Source organism: Terrapene carolina, unplaced genomic scaffold (assembly GCF_002925995.2).
Source record: "Terrapene carolina triunguis isolate 2854851 unplaced genomic scaffold, T_m_triunguis-2.0 Scaffold138, whole genome shotgun sequence".
Taxonomy (NCBI): Eukaryota; Metazoa; Chordata; order Testudines; family Emydidae; genus Terrapene; species Terrapene triunguis.
Genome location: NW_020664489.1, coordinates 7,245,113 through 7,265,795, shown reverse-complemented (window position 1 = coordinate 7,265,795; position 20,683 = coordinate 7,245,113). Strand labels below are relative to the sequence as shown.

Sequence of the window (20,683 nt, the reverse complement as noted above, 5' to 3'; positions counted from 1 at the left end):
TGGTGGCTGTTGTTGCTATTTTCATTCATGCTGTAAATGTAATGCTGATCACTCAGTTAGTTAATGCTGCTAAAACAGAAAGAAAGCTCAAGAAGTTGCCAGCTGACTTGACCCAGCATTATTAGAATCATGCTTTGGATCATGGGCCACAAAGCTTCTTTCAGTGAGACATGTTGTGTAAGCAAGAGGCCAATTCTTGGGTTGCAAGGAGTTGGAGGAATTGCATTCCTCTCTATCACATCCCATGCCTGAACATTGGCACCAGGTCTGAGAGAAGTCCTTGTTTGTTCTTTCTCCTAAACCCAGCCATACGGTGTCTGCTGCTGTCAGGAAAGAGAAAGGAAACACCGGGTAATAAATTGGACTGTAAGTGTAATTTTCATCTATGAAATGCTATTTAGTTATGGTGTATTCCTAAAATGGCTTCAATAATATTGTTTAAGTGCCTTTTATTTATTAAAGTCCATTTTAGCTGCTATTATCACGTTAGGGGGACCAAATCTTACCCTCAGAAACCTGCATGCACTTCCCCACGCCCCTGACTGCGTTGGCAGCCACACTGTGTGTGTCTGAGCAGGATTTGTTGCTAACTGATGATTGAATTGTTGTTTAGGAGGAAATGTCACAGTATGGATGAGTAGCTTTAACCCTTTTTCTCATCACAAACTTCCTCCCACCATTAATTGCAGACTTAGACACAAACAACTTATTATTAAGGATTGCAGGACACCACCAAGAATTGGGGGACAAAGAGTTTGAGATCTCAGGTTGAATCCAGCTCTCGTATAGTGTATCCCTGAGTCTGGTACTAGGTCATCTGGCTAACCACTAAGGCACATTTTTTTTTTTATTTAAATTTTAACAAAAAAATGTTTAGATAGTGATGACCTACCATGGATCATTATCAGGGCTCAAACCTAGGACCTTTAGCACCAAAATCTACCATTTGAACTAATGTGTAATTCTAGACAATAAGTGTAATAGGCTATCTTCTGTGTGTATTAGCCGCCAGAGGGGCATGTGACACATTATGTAAGGATGTTACTCCTGTATGATAATCTAACATATTAGTTAGTGCTGCCACTGTTTAAAGAGATGCACAGTCATACTGGAGACTTGGATTTGATTCCAGTATCCTGTTTTCCCATTTTAAAAGGGTTCAGCCTCTGGTTAAGAGGAAAGGCTTTATGTTATCTTCGCTATCCCTCGATGCGAGGATGATGTCTGCCACGGGGGTTCATTGGTGGGTTTTTAGGTGGTTGAGGAGCCCAATTTGTGCCCTGCAGATTTTCCCACAGAAGTGACAGGTGTGATCTTGGAGGAGACATAGTTGACTGTTGTGTCCTTTCTTTCCTCCTTTGTCGCTTTTCTGTCTCATGAGCACGTCTGTTCTCCTCAAAGTGAGCTGTGGCTTGGTGTATGGTGTGGCGCCACTGTGTTCTGTTCCGTGTTGAGTCCTCCTAGTTTATGTCACTCAGCAATGAACCCTCTGCCAATTAGGGAGTGATGTTGGGCTTCAAAGATAGACTTGTCCAGACCCCTTTGGCCTTCAGGATAGTGGCCCAGCACGATGGGCAATGAGGATGTATGGTGTAAATCTGGAAATGTTCTCCAAGCTCTGTGATGGTTCCATTGGCCCCTAAATTGGGGAACAGTGAGAAAAGTTAAAGGACACATTTGATTTAAAGCTCTGGCAGTACTCTTTTGGCAGCCAGCTCAAGGTGAGAAATACTATAGTTTTCACAATAGCAGAAGCTAGAGTTAAGGGTCCGTTGGCACTTTGATATAAGCATGTGAAAATGATGGATTGTAATCTTTATGGAAGAACTCTCCTTTTGGGGCTAAAACTTTCAGCCAAACAGTAGCAGCTGCAGAGGTGTGGAAGCAGTTTCAGTAGTGTGGTGGATCTTTTAATCTTCTTTTGAATATTCTATTTAATATTTATTATTATGGTAATGGCAGGAGACCCCCATCAGGGGCAGAGCCTCATTGTGCTAAGCATTATATAAAGACATATGATAATACAAACACCCCATCAAAGAGCTCAGAAACTGAATTGAGTGTGCTTCCCTGTGTCAGAGTAAGCATACTTGTGATTGACAAGCTAGCAGTCTTTCCTTGTTTCCAGATTAGGATTTTTATTCTTTGTCACTACTCATCTTAATTTAGATTCGGCCACCTTTGCTCAAGATTAGTATGCAAAAACCCTACGCTGCAAGAATCAGATTAGTTACTCACACTAAGTTGTACCTGACTCAGTAGAGAAAGGTATTACTCAAGGAGAGTAAAGTTCTTCATCTTCAAGATTTATTTAGATGTTAAAGTGGAATGTCAGAATGTCTTGTTGCTGCTGACCTTGGTTTTGAAATAGTAGGAAATGCTATAGTTAGAGTTGTCAGTATTGCCATTATAAATCTCCTTTTCTGGGATTTATAACTCAGCTATTGTAAGACAAACAAGAACTTTTCTTCAGGCAAGATCTTGACATACAAAGCCTCAGCATGAATATACCCTTCACTAACTATGAAATAAAAGATAGATTTGGCCTGTTTTTAGTTATGCAGCTGTACAGGAAACTTGCCACCAAGCTTTTTAAATACAGTGAGATTTTTAAAGTTTTAGGTTGTTGGTTGTCAGTTTTTGAAAACTGAAAATATTTTTGGTTTTTGAAAACCAAAAATTTCCAGAGAAATAACTCTTTTCTGTGAAAATTTAATTTCTAAAAAAAGTTCATTTTACATTAAAAAATTTTTTACCTGAAAAATGTTGACCAGTTCTCGTCAACTTTGAGATCCTTGAATGGAAAACAGATAAGTGAAATTTATTAAATGATGTTCAGCTTTGAGGACTGGTATAGTCAGGTTCTACTGCTTTCTGGTTCTACTGCTTTCACTGGTTAAACCGTCATTGTCGTCATGTTGAAGTCCCTTAAGTGGCAAACCATTTAAAACAGGCAGAAAAATGTGTGAGACTAAGTTCATATTTTCTTTTCTGTTTCAGGTACAAACGGTCTGCACAATGATGATTCCAGGGTTTTTCATTCTCTGTAGGAGCCATGAAGATTGTGAACTGAACTAAAAACATTGAGTGGAAACTATTTGTTTAAGGATCATCAAGAGAGGAACATTTATTTTAAAACTACTTTATTCTAAAAAGAAAGAAGATTGTATTTATGCTGAAAAAAAACTGGATTAACAATGAGGCCAAAGACTTTTCCTGCTACAACTTATTCTGGAAACAGCAGGCAAAGATTACAAGAGATTCGTGAAGGTTTAAAGCAGCCTTCCAAATCGTCAGGTCAGGGATTACCTGTTGGACCAGGCAGTGAAACTTCTCTGGACCCTAAAATTTTAATAGGGAAAGATGCTGCCAGGCAGCAGCAAATGAGACCAACAGCCAAGTTTGGACCTTATCAGAAAGCACTACGAGAAATCAGATATTCTTTGTTGCCTTTTGCTAATGAGTCAGGCACCTCAGCATCTACAGAAGTAAATAGGCAGATGCTGCAGGAATTGGTGAATGTAGGCTGTGATCAGGTACGTATGAATTTGGGGGGGAAGGAATGTTACACTGGGTTTACAGCACGTATATGTAAATCTACGGAAATTATATCAGCTGGTGGTTGACCCAAGGAAATGTTGATTCTTCTAGCTGTGTCAACTGCCTTTGCTGCTGTTGGCCATTAAGTATGGTTGCTGCTGGAGGCTTTAGTAGGGTAGATGACTTATTGTTGAGTGGATCTGTTCCTTCCTTTGAGTAGTTTGTGGGTAGCATTGGATGGCCGTTAATCTGTCCCATGGGCTGTCATGGGATCCCATAGATTTCTGTTCTGTCACTTCTGTCATTTATCTTGTTGGTGTGTCTATGGGCACAGTAGGAGTAATAATAGGATGTGTGCTGGGGTGCCTGAAAGACATATATGACACCCAGCTGTTCATCTGTTTCATCAGAACTGGGCAGTGCAGTTCAATGCTTTAGCTCAGTGTTTGGCCATACTGTGACTTGGCTAGGATTAGCTGTCAGAGACTTAGGTGCTTTTGAAAATTTTACCCTTAGTGACTTACACCCCAAGTCTCATTGACTTTCAGAAGCAACCAGAAGAAAGGGACTATGTCTGGGTCCTTAACTGAAATATGCCCACTGTTGCATAGCCAGGTTTACGGAGGGGTTGTGTGGGGGTGGAGGGTACACAGTGTAGCTATTTCTGTGTTAAACAGTATCTTTCATTGGAAGTATTTTACATATGTGCTCTGGAGTTGGCATCATCTTCCCATTTGTGTGTGGGTACAATTTGAGGTGTTGGTTTTGACTTATAAAGCTCTGTTTCTGGTTCAGGTCCTGGCTGCATGAGAATGATCTTTTTGATCTTGAACATCTTTTATGATTTATGCTCAAATGGCATTTGTGCGTCAAGGAGAAACACTTGTGTTTTTATAGTCCCCTGATTTAAATGGCAAGGTGTTCTCAACCATGGTTCCTTGATTCCAAACCTTATTTCCACTTACTTGTCTATCAACGCTTGTATTTACTGACCTTCAAGGCACCTTTCAAAGACTATCAACTTCTTAAAACTTTCCCTGAAGGGGGGGGAGGTTGCTTGACAAATAATTCATAATAACAACCACTGACATTTACTTGGAGCTGCACAGGACAGAGAGATTTAGACAGTCTCTGCACCAGTGAGCTTATGTTCTACAAGTTGGGTAGAGAGAAGACAGGATGCAGACCCAGATGATAATGGGAGGATTGAGGGGGAGCAACTAGATGTTACCTGGTCCAGTGAATCAGATGCTGAATTGAGTTCTCTTCCTGGATGTGACACTGACTTGCCAGGGTGAGCTTGTGTGTCACGAAGGCCTACATTTTTAAAAGTCTGCACTCAGAAGTTCCTATTGCACTTCTGAATGCAAATACTTGATGCACATAAATGAGTGAAGGTTAAGTGAGCACAATGGGATCCCTGATTTGCATGTACAAATTGGGTGTATTACAAAGACACATCATGCACACATGCTTTTGAGTGCAGACTTCTAAAACGTTCTGCTTTAACCACACTTCACTCATCTATAAACAGGGATGCTTGCCTATCTTTCAGAATGCTTTGGGACTTATAGCTAAAAATGTTTCATGAAGTTCAGTGTAGTGTACTGTGTATATATAATTTTTTATAACTATTTTTATATACCAGGTCTCAGATATTGGCACGAGGTATCTGAAGTGCTGTACAACAATTAAAGTCAGCTCTGACTGTGCTCTAAATGCTCACCTTCTCATAGGCTCCCTAGATCCTGGAGTGCATGTTTGTGGTTTTTCCTCCTTTCCCTGATTCCTTCCTTGTGTTTCACTTCTTTCCATTCAGTTTCCCCAGTTGTGGCTTGGTCCTGTGAAGGTGCCATTACTAGCGGCAGCCATATCAAATTAGTATGGCAGTTTGATCTGAACATCATCAGGGTCGGATTTGACATAATCTCCTGTTAGGGATTCCACAACTGGTGTCCTGTTTCTGAAAATGCTCTGTCCCTGCATCTCATAATCTTACCTGGTCCAATCTAGATGAAGCATAGATGTCTTGGAAGGTTGTGAATGGATGGGAGTTCCTTGAGGTAGCTTGGACTCTGCTAACTGCTTTAAACGAGGACCCTAAATTCAACCAAATAAATAGCCAGTGAAGCTTGTGTTTTTACTCCTGCCTTTAAGTGCATGGCATGAAAATAGCTCCTTGGTGGCAGTCATGTTCAGCCCAGATGGAGTCTAATCTGGAGGTGGTGAATGCATATTTTGTAGTGGTTTTTTCTCATCTGAAAAGAAAGGTTGTGGTTTCTCCGGCCTTTGCCCAGTCAGGAGGATGTTCCATGCCACTTTCCCAATCCATGCCAGGAGTGAGTGTTAAAAAATTAAACAAACCATTGATGGAGCTAATATTATAGATACACAGGAAACAAGGATTTAGAAAACGATTTTATAAAAATAGAAAAACACTGAGCCTTAAATGGCCCAATGGGGGGTGGGAGGGTCCCTCTTAACTTTCCCATACAGCAAGCCTACTCCTGCTCACTGTATAAAATACTAACCAGCTACTTAATGATCTTTAACTGAAATCAGTGATTTCCCATCAGTAAATCTAATCTAAGGTGTCCACGTGGTTTTTGAAAACACCTAAATGCTGTGTGATGTTCATCATAATGGTCTGAAGAACTTCATTCTCACAATAGATCTGGGCTGATTTGGTTTGGTGTTGTGTTCCAGAGGAACCCTACTTCCATTGGACTATACTTGAGGGTGCAAAGATCTACATTTTCATTCTTCTGGTCACTGGGCCAGGACCAGTGTTAGAAAAAAATCTTCCAATACTAAAAGGAATTTTTTAAGGTCCACTACTAGGTACCTCTGTAGTATGTTTTCAGTTTAGCAACAGTTATTAACACACCTATCGAATGGACTGGGGTGCTGGAACAATGTGTATAGTGGGGGTGCTGAGAGCCATTGAAGCAAACTGTAAATCCTGTAGGGTTACCATATTTCAGCAAGCAAAAAAGAGGATGGGAGGAGCCCCGCCCCTGCCCCTTCCACTCCCTCCCACTTCTCGCCCCCCTCAGAACCCCCAACCCTCCCCCCATCCTTGTCCCCTGACTGCCCCCTCCTGGGACCCCTGCCCCTAACTGCCCCCCAGGACTCCACCCCCTACCTAAGCCTCCCTGCCTCTTGTCCCCTGACTGCCCCCTCCTGAGACCCTCCCCCCATCCTAACTGGCCCCCTAGGACCCTACCCCCTACCTGTACCCTGACTGCCCCAACCCTTATCCACACCCCCACCCCCAGACAGACCCCTGGGACTCCCACGCCCCATCCAACCACTCCCTACCCCCTGACAGCCCCCCCCAGAACTCCCGACCCATCTAAACCCCTCTGCTCCCTGTCCCCTGACTGCTCCGATCCCTCTCCCCACCCCTGCACCCTGACAGCCCTGCCCCCAGAACTCCCAACCCCCCCCACTCCTTGTCCCCTGACTGCCCCCTCCTGGGACCCCTGCTCCTAACTGCCCTCCAGAACCCCACCCCCTACCTAAGCCTCCCTGTTCCTTGTCCCCTAACTGCCCCCTCCTAAGACCCCCCCCACCTTAACTGCCCCCAGGACCCTACCTCCTACCTGTACCCTGACTGCCCAAAACCTTATCCACACACCCCCATAAAGCCCCCCCCCCCCGTCTCTTGACTGCCCCCTCCAGAACCTCCCTGCCCCTTCTCCGACCCCCTGGCCCCTTTACCCTGCCGCTCGTCCCGGGACGCTGGGCAGCAGGGGAGGAGGAGCAGGGGAGGAGCTCCAGACTGCTGGAGGCGATCTGCGAATGCAGGGAGGGAGGGAGGGAGTGATCTCTGCTGCAGGGGAAGCGGAGGAGGGGCTCTCTCTGACTGTCGGAGCCCCATGTAAGTGGCACCATCCGGCCAGCTGCCCTGTTAGCCGCGCGCACTCTGCATGGGGGGGGGAAGTCTGGACATTTACAAATTCCCCCCGGACGCTATTTTTAGCTCAAAAAGCCGGACATGTCCAGGGGAATCCGGACGAATGGTAACTCTAAAATCCTGTATATGATGGAAACCACTTCAAGCCAGGAGGTGCAGCAGCACCCCCAGTATACCTAGTTCCAGCACCTATGGAGATGGAGAGAAATGCTTACTACCATTTGAAAGTTGAGCTTTCAAGCCATCAGATAGCATAAAGCAAGGGTTTTTAGCTCTCAGCTCTTGAGAGGCTCACTGCTAAAATCGTATTGGAATTCAAGCATGTGTGGGGGAAGGAAACAAGATGGTAATCAAAATGATGCATTTTTAAAAGGGTACCATCAAGTTGACATTTGTTCAATTAAAAAAAATTAAAAGTAGTTTCAGATCACAATCACATTTTGTTTTCTTTATTTTTGCTCTTGCTGTGTGAAAGAATGACAAAAAGGGAAAATTGACTGCTGGAGAATTAGTAAAATAACTATATATAAAGTGATATCAAATTAATGAAGTGAATGCAAAATTTAAAAAAAATATATGTCTGTATGTTTCTGTAATTTTAGGTGTTTCTTGTAAAAACAGCTGGTAAGAGATTTTCAGATGGAGTTAGTATTAAAGTTGATTAATAACTGATGTTGGGTGCATCACTATGACTGTAAATTGAAGTTTAGATTCCCAGATTCTGAATGGCATAATATGCCCATTTCCAGAGTTGGTGGTGCTTAAGATATTGGGAGTGAGACCCTGGTCCCACTGAACTCAATGGAAACTTTGCTTTTGAATTCAGTGGATCTAGAATTTCACCCTGGATCTTAACTTTATTTTATATTAACCATAACCCTTTTAACAAATTACAATCCTGGCAGCTAAATGGAGTCACTCTTGCTAAATAATGACTGTTGCAGACATTACTTAAACAAATAGCATATGAGTTGGAATCACAAATATTTCAGATCAAATAGTTTCAAAACTTGTAAAACTTGACAGCAAAAGGCATGACCTTACTCAGTGTGAAAGCATGTAGTCAAAAACACTGCTATTCTGTATACTATTCCCCAAACTTGCTGGGCTTGAAAGTGTAGCTTCCAATCACTGAGAAACGCTGGAGAAAGGTTGTGGAGAGACTTCTTGCAGATCAGTAAGCCACTTGGAATCACCCGAGGCAATTATTGTTTTGCAATAGTAGCAAGTAGATGCAATTGAGCATATGATCAGATGCATTCCATCAGCCTGAAGGGGCTAGGTTTTTTCTTGCCATACTTCAGAATTAAAAAAACCCTGACATAAGAATGTTGTTTCTTGTTCTAAATTATGTAAATACACACTGTTAAATAACTCTTCTATTTTACTTCAGTGGTGGCTGGGATTCACTTGGTGAAAATGCCTGGCTATAGTTTGTGTATGTAGTTTATTCTTAACAACAGTAATTCAGAAGTTTTCTTATGCTGTGCACTGAAAAAATGACGCAGTGCAATGGTCTACGGTGAGCAGTAGATTCATGATGTAAGGAATCTCTGACAGCTCACTTTACCTTTACAAATGCCTCTGAAATAAAACACACACCTCCTACGCTTTGCCAATACCTGAACATTCCTTACGGGCGGCTCTCCCCTTCAAACTCTAATTATGGTGTCTTTCAAGGAATTGGAAAGATAAAAGATGTTTGTGGGAACTCTAATATATCTAAGAGTATCAAGCTGACCATCTTGTCATCTTTATTACGCTGAGGTCTTGGAATTCAGTTACAAAGTTTTGTTGTTTTTTTTTAATTGCATTCCAGGATCCTTTGATCTTTCTGTCATGGATTACATTTTTTTTTTGAAGAAAGTAATATTTCTCCACTCTCTCTCCCCCTTGGCAGAGGCTGCTTTTTTTTTGTTTTGTTTGGGGGGGGGAGGAATCACTAAGTCAGCAGTGCAATGGAGGGGAGGTGGAGGGGAGCGGTGTTTAGGGGGCCCAGGCCACCCCCTCCACACTTGAGCCGCAATCTCCCCTTCCAGAGCAGGCCTGGAAGTGGAAAAGAGGGAGGAGACAATGAGGAGACGGCAGCCTGGGGTTCTGGGAAGTGGGGAGCCAGGCTTGGTGGGTCTCGGGGGCCAGAGCCCCAGCTCCAGCCAGTTTCTGGCAGTTCAGTCGCTGGTTCTTGTCCTCCTTCAAGAACTGGACCCAGGTGAGAGAGACCGGCCAGCACATATCCCACCAGAGAGACTGGGATCTTTGCCTGCCGTCCTCTTCCCTCCCCCCGCAGCCACCCATTTGGAGAGACCAATACAGGATGGGAGCTCTTCTCCTCCTCCATTCGCCTCCCCAAACCAGAATGACTGGGACTGGATGGGACTTCTGCCCCCCCCCGAAGGGATTCACACCTCTCACGCCTGGACCTGGCTCCCTGCGTCCTAGAACCCCGGGTCACTGCCATCTCACACCACCTCCTCTACTTCTTTCCCTCAATACAATTACCCCTTCTCTGGATCCGGGAGACTGGTTCGCCGGCCTTGACATGGAAGGCACATACTTTCACGTAGCAATTCACCCTGCACACAAACGCTTTTTAAGGTTCATGATAGACCAAAAACATTATTAGTTCACGGGTCCTTCCCTTTGGCCTGTCCTCAGCCCCACTAGTGTTCATCAAGTGCCTGTCGGTGGTAGCAGCCTTCCTCCAAAGGAGGCAAGTACAGGTATACCCTTACCTCAATGATTGGCTGCTCAGGGGGCACACCAGAGAACAGGTGGAGTCGCCGGTCCATCTGACCACATCCACGTTCGAGAGACTGGGTCTCCTCCTCAACATGAAGAAGTCCACATTGTCTTTGGCCCAGAGGATAGAGTTTATCGGTCCAGGCAAGAGCAAGCCTGCCAGAGTCCCGATACCAAGCCACGGCAAGCAGTATTCAGTACATGAGAGAGTACTTGACCACTACAGCAAGGAATTGCCTCAGTCTCCTCGGTCTCATGGCGCTCTGCAGGTATGTGGTCTGACATGCCAGGCTGAGACTCAGGCCTCTACAGACGTGGCTCGCTTCGACATACCAGTCGGGGCGTGACAGCCTGGGACTAGTGGTCATGGTGCTAATTCAGGTGCTAGAGTCACTCCAATGGTGGCTCGATGCTCGAATAGTCTGCGGAGTCCCCCTCAGCTGTCCTTGTCTCTAGTTACAGATGCATCAGCTCTAGATTGGGGCGCACATCTGGGAGATCTGTGAATGCAGGGCCTCTGGCCACAGGACGAGCTCTCGCTCCATATCCATTTCAAGGAGCTCAGAGTGGTGCGACTCGCATGCCAGACCTTTCAGTCTCGTCTGCAAGGCCAGCATGTGGCAGTCCCGATGGATAACACCACTGCAATGTTTTACATCAACTAACAGTGTGGAACCCGGTCCTTGCCCCTCTGTCAGGAGGCTCTGGGAATTCTGTGTAGCCCACTCCAGTCACCTGGAAGCATCATATCTGCCAGGAGCCCAGAATGTACTGGCTGACCACCTCAGCAGATCCTTCCACAGCCACGAGTGGTCCGTCCAGCCAGACGTCATTCACTCTTCTTCCAGAGGTGGGGGTTTCCCCAGGTCGACCTGTTCGCCACTCGGAGCAACAGGAAGTGCTCAGTGTTTTGCTCCTTCCAGAAAAGCAGCTTGGGCTCAATTGCGGACACGTTCCTGCTACCCTGGGGAGGCCATCTGTTCTACACCTTTCCCCCAATCCATTTCGTGCACAAAGTCATATTCAAGGTCCACAGAGACGGGGCAGAGATAATTCTGGTGGCCCCAGCGTGGCCTCGACAACACTGGTACACCATGCTTCTGGATCTGTCGGTCGACACTCCGATCACGTTGCTGCTCCTCCCCAACTTGATCACTCAGGACCATGGTCATCTTCATCACCCAGACCTCTGGTTCCTCCACCTCATGGCCTGGAAGCTTCATGGCTGAACCCTATGGAGCTCCTGTGCTTGGAGCAGGTAAGGGAGGTCTTACTCGGCAGCAGAAAGCCCTCCACAAGGGCCACATACTTGACGAAGTGGAAGAGGTTCACTTGCTGGTGTGACCAGCGTCATACACCCCCACTTCAGGCACCGTTACCTCTTATTCTGGAGTACCTTCTGCACCTGAAACAGTAAGGCCTGGCAGTGTCATCTGTAAAGGTACACCTAGCGGCTATCTCAGCTTTCTACCCCGAAGTCTCTGGATGCTCCATCTTCGCCAACCCCATCGTTGGATGGTTCCCCATGGTCTGGATCAGCTAAATTTCCAGATTAGACAGCCTGTTCCTGTGTGGGACCTTAATTTGGTCCTCTCTGAATTAATGGGGCCCCCATTTGAGCCGCTGGCGACTTGCTCCCTTCTCTACCTATCGTGGAAGGCAGCCTTCCTAATTGCCATCACATCAGCAAGAAGGGTGTCTGAGTTAAAGGCCCTTACCTCCAACCCACCTTCTACAGTTTTCCACAAGGACAAGGTGCAGCTCAGACCTCACCCGGCTTTTCTGCCCGAGGTGGTATCACATTTCCATACCAGCCAAGACCTATTCCTGCCTGTGTTTTATCTGAAGCCTCATGCCAGTAGCCGTGAGCAGAGGCTGCACTCCTTGGATGTTCGGCGAGCGTTAGCCTTCTATATTGAATACACCAAGCCGTTCAGGAAATCGAACCAGTTGGTCATAGCGGTGGCTGACCACATGAAAGGCCTACCGGTCTCATCCCAAATAATGTCTTCCTGGATCACATCCTGCATCCACGCGTGCTATGAGCTGGCCAAGACACCAGCCCTGGCACTTACGACACACTCCACGAGGGCAGAGGCCTCATCGGCAGCGTTCCCGGCCCAGGTCCTGATACAAGAAATCTGCAGGGCAGCAACTTGGTCCTTGGTACCTACGTTCACCTCATTACGACATCGTCCAGCATGGCAGAGATGATGCAGCTTTCGGCAGAGCGGTACTCCAATCTGCGATTCCATAACTCCGACCTCACTGCTAGGTAAGGCTTGGGAGTCACCGGATTGGAATCGATATGAGCAATCACTCGAAGAAGAAAAAACGGTTACTCACCTTCCCGTAACTGTTCTTCGAGATGAGTTGCTCATATCCATTCCAAACCCACCCGCCTTCCCCTCTGCCGGAGTAACCAGCAAGAAGGAACTGAGGAGGCGCGGGGTCGGCGGGGTCATATATTGAGCGCCATGAAGGCGCCACTCCAGGGGCTCACAGCCAAACCGATGGGTGCTGCTAGGGGAAAAACTTTCTGACTGTGCATGTGGTGTGCCCACACACCTGATTGGAATGGATATGAGCAACACAATTGGAAGAACAAGAGTTACGAGAAGGTGGGTAACCGTTTTTTCCTTAACTGAGACTGATTCTGTTACACTAAATGTAATTTATGCAGAAATCTTTTTTGTTGGGACGGGCACACAGAATTAAGTGGTCACTGAAAACATCCCTCTGGCAGTGGGTGCAGAATTTTGGGGTCTGAGCACATGAGTAGTACAATGTGGTGAGGATGGAAGGACATTAGTTTTTCCCCTAGAAGTAGAAAAGAAGAGTGAAAAAAGAAGAGTAGCTGAAAAGAGACGTGTTAAACCAGCCTGGATTGCTCTGTGGGAAATACCTAAACAATGGCATGTGGGCCATCACTATTAGTGTTGCAATTTGGCAAGGACTAGATCTCATTTCATTTGGGGGGGGGAGGGGAATCACAAATATATTATCAAATGATTGTGTTGCTGAATGATACACACTCCAGCAGGTAAAATAAAACCTATATCTGAAGATTTCAGCTACCAATGTCATGTCTGTGCTCCCACCTCCCATCCCAGTTTGGAATTAAGCCTTTCTCTTTCCCTTCCTTTGGATATTGATATTGTGTGCTTGTTTCTACCCTTTCCTTTTGTTACAATCTCTTCTCTTTTTTTGAGGACATTCCAGGATCACCCATTTCTCCCCCCTCTGTCCGCCGCGCCCTCCCACAAGGCCACATATTACACTTTCTCACCCCACATGGTTGAAGAGAATGCCTTCAGTTGTTTCAATTTGGCTGCTAGAGAATGAAGTGAGTCACAGCTTTCCCTGGGGGCTGAAAGGAAGAGGCCAAGCCTACTCCTGAACTCTTATGTGTTGACATTTCTCCCTGTGTCTATTCCTACTCCACTTCCCGTTCTTGTCTCCAGTCTCCCATGTTATTGCTGGCAAGAGGGGCAGCGTCATTGCTAGTGAAAATGACCAGATTCTAGTAGGCGTTGCTATGCTGCTGCTGTGCGACATCGAGGGGTCCATCCATTCTGGGATATGCTTTGCACAAGAGCTGCCCAGGAGTGTTCTTGTGCTGGGAAATCTGGGGCAGGGAGCAAAGAGAATTTCTCGTTCCTTTCTCTCCACCCTCTCCCTGTACAAGTGTGTCCAGCAGTGGTGGATGGTGCCTATGCTGCTTTTGCGTAGCACACTTCTCTGTAGAGCACCAGAATGAAACTAACCAGGATTGCATTAGTTTTAAACTTCTGCTGCTGTCCTTATCAGTCCTCCTTTCCACCCTCCCTCTTGGGCGACACTGGACAGGAGTGGGAATTCCTTGTGATGTCACCTTTGAAATAACAGGATGGGAATTCCATGCCAAATGTAAACCATTAAATATATACAAAATGGTCAGTTCTAACGAACCAATGGAGACCACTCTTCTCCATGAGCACATGCACACAACTTGTCACCGATGTTAATGAGAGTTTTGCATGTATAGTAAGGGGAGATAGTCTATGCCCAATTATTCAATGTGGAGCTTATATAAAGCACTATAACCATATATTTCAGGAACAAGATATTATTATGTTTTTCTTCTCTGTGCTTGTCTACATTAAAGATTCTTGTGTAGTAATAAATACAAATTAATGGCCAGCATAAGGTTTGCTATGTCTTTCTTCAGTAAAAGAACAAATGGCTTCATCAGGTCATTGGAAATTCTGTAGAAGTGTTAACATCAAGCTTTTAAAAAAATCGCACTTGTAACCAAAAGTTTGAGAATGCCACTAATGTAACAGGAAGTTGTATCACAATGATATTGGGGTGTAGCAGTTCCTTTTGCATGTTTTATGGTTCTCAGCTTAAATCTCCACTCTTCTTGACAGCTTGTATTTGATAGGAGCCAAAATAGTTTTATGTTAAGTCAGAAAAAAATTGCATATGTGAAGAGGTAAGTGAAGTTTATTAACTTTGAGACAGGTTTTATTAGAAGGACCAGATGCAAAGATTTTGCAGATTAGAAAGAACTCTTTAATAAAATGTATTACTGTATATTTGGAACTCATTGAGCTCCTAAACCGAATAAACCCTCATCATACTAGAACAGTTAACATGTGGAATGTGAGTTGTGGGCAAGCATTGTGTTTATCTAGTACACTTTTTGTTTAAAAAAAAAAAAAAAAAAGCATTGGCCATATTTTTTTATTTACATATAGATAGTGTGTGTGTATGTATGTTTCTACTGGCTATCTAGATAGCTCAGAAGGGGATATCTTGGTTTTTCTCTTCCCCCCTCCCTTTCTCCCTGCTCATATCTCAAGCAAACATATATATTGTCTGAAAAATAATACACTAGTGCATCAGTAAAAGTGAGAGGGTAGTCTTGACCTATCACTGTGGTGGTACTCCCTTCCTCCCAAACTGCAGAGAACTATGGGGAAGGAAGTGCCTTTTTAGACCAGATTCTATTCCAGTCTCAATGGTCAGAGACAGGGAAAACATTTTTTGTTCTGACTGTGATCCTCTCCCAGCTCCATAGTGGGGAGACAGAAAAGGAAGATTTATTGGTCCTCTTGCTTCCCTCCAGTCAGTGTAAGAGTTGGATCTTCCTAGATGAGAGATCTGTGAGCCTCATTTTGAATAGAGTCCAAGTAACTCAAATATTCCTTGTGAAGAAAATACAAGGTAAATATAGGGAGTGGGGATGGAATATAAAAGCACTCTAAATAGCCTTTTTAAGTGGGTTACTTTTGAGAAGGCTGAAGTCAAGGAGTGCCTAGTTACGGTGTACTTTTAGTTCCAGCGGAGAGGATAACAACCATGCTGCCTATGCTACTGAAGAACAGAGCCAATAAAAAATAAACGTTCTCTCAGTTGCTATGCCTTGGGTGCTTTTATGACACTTTGCCTTTAACTGCTCTGTGTGTGTGTGTGTGTGTGAGGGGCGGAGGAAGGGTTGGGGTGGTATTTTTTTATGTGCTACCTAATATGTGTCACGATATTTATAGAACAAGGGGTGTCTGCAATAACCCCCCTGTCCCTCCATGAATGAGAAAATGTAGACATTTACAACTCCAGTGTTTAAATGACTTAAGTGTTTTTTTGTGTTTGGGTTTTGTATCATTGCATTCCTGTGACAGATGCTTTGGACCTTAAAAGTTGCATGTTTTCATGCTTAAGTTGGAATACTTTAGCTCCCACATACATAGAGTGCCAGAAAGCAATAGATTACTTATTTCAGGTGATGATGGGTATCTAGGCTTCTATCTTGCAAATACTTGTGTGTGCACAGTCCCATTAAATGAGACTACTCTGTGTAGTTACAACTCTACCCCGATATAACGCTGTCCTCGGGAGCCAAAAAATCTTACTGCTTTATAGGTGAAACCACATTATATCGAACTTGCTTTGATCCGCCGGAGCGCGCAGCCCCGTCCCTCTGGAGCGCTGCTTTACCGCGTTATATCCGAATTTGTGTTATATTGAGTCGCGTTATATCGGGATAGAGGTGTACTTATGTGTAACTGTTGGTAGGATCAGGGCCTACTTTTGTATCATTTAATCCATGTATTAATTATTTCAAATCTGTATATAATAAGGAAAAAATAATGTAATTGTAAGATCACCCTCCTTGTCCGTTGCTCTGACCGTGTCATCCTTATCAACTCCTTTAAATCCTACCACTGGCTCCCTGTTTTCCACTGCATCAAACTTTGTTTCTTGTACTTCCTGTACTTTCCTTCAAGGCTCTTTATAACTCTGCACCTCCCTCTTTACCTGCTGTTTTGCACAGCCCTCTGCTTTGCCAATGACGCCTGCCTTAAATGCCCATTTTCCCACTTTCACAAATGTCTCTCTGCTTTCTTCCACGCTCATCTGAATAGCTCACAATTTAATGAAACTTTTGTTAATTTTAAACTCTTGGAAAATATTCTCTCTTCAAACACGTTCTTCCTTTTTGCTCCTTGCTGTGTGGTGTAACATGTAAAGAACTGTAGGTATGATTTTTGACAGAGTGGGACATGTCTCTATCAATTATGACTTCCATTTTTGTACAGGCTTCCATTTTGTGTGCTGACTAACATTTTGTATTCTGTGTTTGAAAGACCAGCATGACCTTGACAAGGTCAGTCTATTGTGTTACATTCCGGACAGGTGCCCAGCCCAGGAAAGGTATTGGACACCAAGTTGAATGACTATGACTTAGCAGCAATCACAGAACTTTTTAAGACCATCAGCTTTGATTGTCTCTTGGCTGCTGGCCCAACCCCATGGAGCAATGAACTCTACATAGGAACCTGACGGGAGCAGCGCTGGGGTTTCTCAGTTTGGCACATAACTAAAGGGAGAACGACTGCATTTAAAGGCGGGGGGGGAGGGGGGTCCTCTCTCAGAAGCGGGGCCGTACACTGCCACATGCAAGAAGTTCTGGGTTGAGAGAGAGAAGGTGGGAGGGACTTGGCCTAGCCTAAAATGCTAATAATACTTTGGACTCCCAGTAAGGGGAGCATCTAGGACTTCTGTTACCTTTAAAAGATCTATAGCTCTCTAGTCTAGTGCTTATTAAAGAGTACCGTGACTGTGGCTAAGAAATTCCTCTGCCAAGCCTGTGTTCCTTGCCTTCCTGCCACGTTGTCCCTGAAGGGGTTAAACTAGAAGCCCAGAGTAACCACAGCCTACGTGGAACTCTGAGGGAGTATGTAACCAACTAGGGAGCTGAGGAGGGCTGAGGCACTGGTACCAGGGTCTAGGGCACGGGTGGGCAAACTTTTTGGCTCGAGGGCCACATCTGGGTATATGGCGGGCCATGAATGTGCACAAAATTGGGGTTGGGGTGCGGGAGAGGGTGAGGGCTCTGGCTGGGGGTGTGGGCTCCGGGGTGGGGCCAGAAATGAGGAGTCCAGGGTGTGGGAGGGGGCAGAGGGGTTCAGAGGGTGGGAGGGGGCTCCGGGCTGGGACCGAGGGGGTTGGGGCACAGGGTATGTGTGTGAGGGCTCTGTCTGGTGGTGCAGGCTCTGGTGTGGGGCTGGGGATGAGGAGTTTAGGGTGCAGGAAGGGGCTCCAGGCTGGGGCTGGGACTGAGGGGTTCAGGGCTGGGGCAGGGGGTTGGGGAACGGGTGCAGGTGGCGCATACCTCAAGCAGCTCCTGGAAGCAGCGGCATGTTCCCCCCCCCACCCCGGCTCCTATGCGGAGATGTGGCCTGGCGGCTTTGGATGCTGCCCCATCTGCAGGCACCGCCCCCGCAGCTCCCATTGGCCATGGTTCCCGGCCAATGGGAGTTGCGGAGGCAGCGTGTGGAGTGGAGCTCCCTGACTGCCCTATGCATAGGAGTAGGTGGGGACACAAGCCGCTGCTTCCAGGAGCCGCACAGAGTGGCCCCCAACCCCGCTCCCCAGCAGGAGCTCAAGGGCCGGATTAAAATGACTGGCGGGCCGGATGCAGCCCGCGGGTTGTAGTTTGCCCACTCCTGGTCTAGGGTGCCTGGATTGTGGAGGCCCATGTCCCAAGGAAAGACTCAGACCTCTTGTCCAAGCCTGGGATTGTGCCACTGTGCCTTGCAGACTCAGGGCTAAGAAAAATGACCCAGGCCGGGTTGATTTAGAACAGTAGTTCTCAAACTTTTGTCCTGGTGACCCCTTTCACATAGCAAGCCTCTGAGTGAGACCCCCCTGTGACGTTGTGCAGTCTATATGGTTTTATAAAAACATGATAATAAGTGAATATAATGTAACTGGGATAGTTTTATAAAAATTTGATAAGTGACTATAATGCAAATGGGATATGCTTCGTGCAAAAGGTCTCTTGTAAGGTATCATTACAAAGCTTATAATCTACCGAGTATGATCATCTGATTTGTATAAATGTACCACTCTTGTATCTAAAACTAGAAATATAAAACATAACTCTGAGGGCCTATTGTAATTATGTAAAGTGTGGGCCATTAATGAGGGTTTGGAATCTTGATGACTCCCATTAACAAGGACCATTGTCTGCAGATGACTGTGTTTACCTGTGAGTCTTCCTGTATATGTGTGTGCTGGCAAGTGAGTAATGAAGTCTTGCAGTGACATGTGATCATGTCACCTGAACTGGAATCCATCTTTAACCTGGTGCTTTTCCAGTGATGGGGGGTGAAAACCCAGAGGGACAAAGAGTTCCCGCCTTATGCAAAAGATATATAAAGGGGTGGAAGAGAACAGAGAGGGAGAGGAGCCATCATGGAGAAGCCCCTAGCTAACACTTAAGCTGGAACAAGAGCTGTACCAGGGGAAAGAATTGTGCCCAGGCCTGGAAGGTGTCCAGTCTGAGAAAAACTTACTGAAGCATCTCTGAGGGTGAGATTATCTGTATTTAGTTTGATTAGGCATAGATTTGCGCATTTTATTTTATTTTGCTTGTGACTTACTTTGTTCTGTCTGTTACTACTTGGAACCACTTAAATCCTACTGTCTGTATTTAATAAAATCACTTTTTATTTAGTAATTTACTCAGAGTATGTATTAATACCTGGGGGAGCAAACAGCTGTGCATATCTCTCTATCAGTGTTATAGAGGGCGAACAATTTATGAGTTTGCCCTGCATAAGCTTTATGCAGGGTAAAACGGATTTATCTGGGTTTAGACCCCATTGGGAGTTGGGCATCTAAGTGCTAAAGACAAGCACACTCCTGTGAGCTGTTTTTGGGTAAACTTGCAGTTTTGGGACAAGTGATTCAGACCCTGAGTCTGTGTTGGAGCCAGACTGGAGTGTCTCGCTCAGCAAGACGGGGTGCTGGAGTCCTAAGCTGGCAGGGAAAACAGAAGCAGGGGTAGTCTTGGCACATCGGGTGGCGGCTCCCAAGGGGGTTTCTGTGATCCAACTCGTCACACCCCCTTATAAATTAAAAACACTTTTTTAATATATTTAACACCATTATAAATGCTGGAGGCAAAGTGGGCTTTGGGGTGGAGGCTGACAGCTCACCACCCTGAGGGGTCTCAACCCCCAGTTCGAGAACCCCTGATTTAGAAGCACATGGGATCCAGCAGTTGGGTTAGCCCACATCAGAGTTATGGGACAGGTTGTGACGAAATTAATGCTTTGCTGTTTTAGTGCTTAATTGTAGTGGTACAGATTTCTCATGGTTTTATTTTGGTGGATTTTTTAATTGTAAAAATTGTTTTTTGTGAAGAGCTAAACCAGCAAACACTGCTGAGCATAGCGCTTACTATCATGAGTAGTTTGACTAATCCTGTTCAAGATTTGCAGGATTAGGTCCTTATTAAAGTATAGTACCAGTAGAATCACAAAAACAAAGCATGCCTGTGCACACGTGTCTGTGTATATGGGCACATTTTGGACAATATTGCTCTATACTTATTTGGATGTACTTTTGGATTTTATTCCCTGTAGTAGCTGTTTGTAACTGTCTTCTGGTTCAGTGCTATTTACTGTATAATTTATATGAAGGTGTTTTGGGGTTTGTTTGGGCTTTTTTGGTCTTGTATTTGTAGTAGTCAATAGTGTAACTTCCTCCTTCTGTTTCGTTATTAGAAGTATTTTTTAAATTTAGTTTTACAAAAACCTTCTACATTAATTTCCCCTCTTTCTTCCTCCTGCATTGCCCCCTTTTAAAGGTAAAATATGGAATGGGGTGGCTGTGTGACCACAAATACTATTAAATAGACATTCTTACTGAACAGATACAGACTTAATATGAATTTAAAAACTCAGCTCTGTTTTAGAGTTCCAAAAGCTTTTATTCACCAGCGAACTGTTAAACTAGTCATTTCTGGCATCGTATAGGTCAGGGAAGCATGACAAAGTACAATGGAATGTACTGAGCTCTGTGCCAGTTTGTAGTGATAAATTACTTTAGAGTAGTATATGGGGTATTGCAGGAAGTGTGTTTTTTGGTGTGGGGGTGGGGAGGAGGGTGGTTCTTTCCAGGCTTTTCCAGTTCATTAACTAACAAATA

At 45.0% G+C, this 20,683-nt stretch overlaps 1 protein-coding gene across 1 annotated transcript in view; it reads left to right on the top strand.

Moving 5' to 3' along the window:
• Window positions 1-20,683, top strand: part of LATS2 (large tumor suppressor kinase 2) — a 62,757-nt gene that overhangs the window by 5,938 nt on the left and 36,136 nt on the right. Inside the window, exon 2 of the mRNA XM_024216927.1 lies at window positions 3,001-3,536. Within this exon, the coding sequence (XP_024072695.1) occupies window positions 3,198-3,536 (339 nt within the window). The 5' untranslated portion in view covers window positions 3,001-3,197. The remainder of the gene's footprint in view (window positions 1-3,000; window positions 3,537-20,683) is intronic.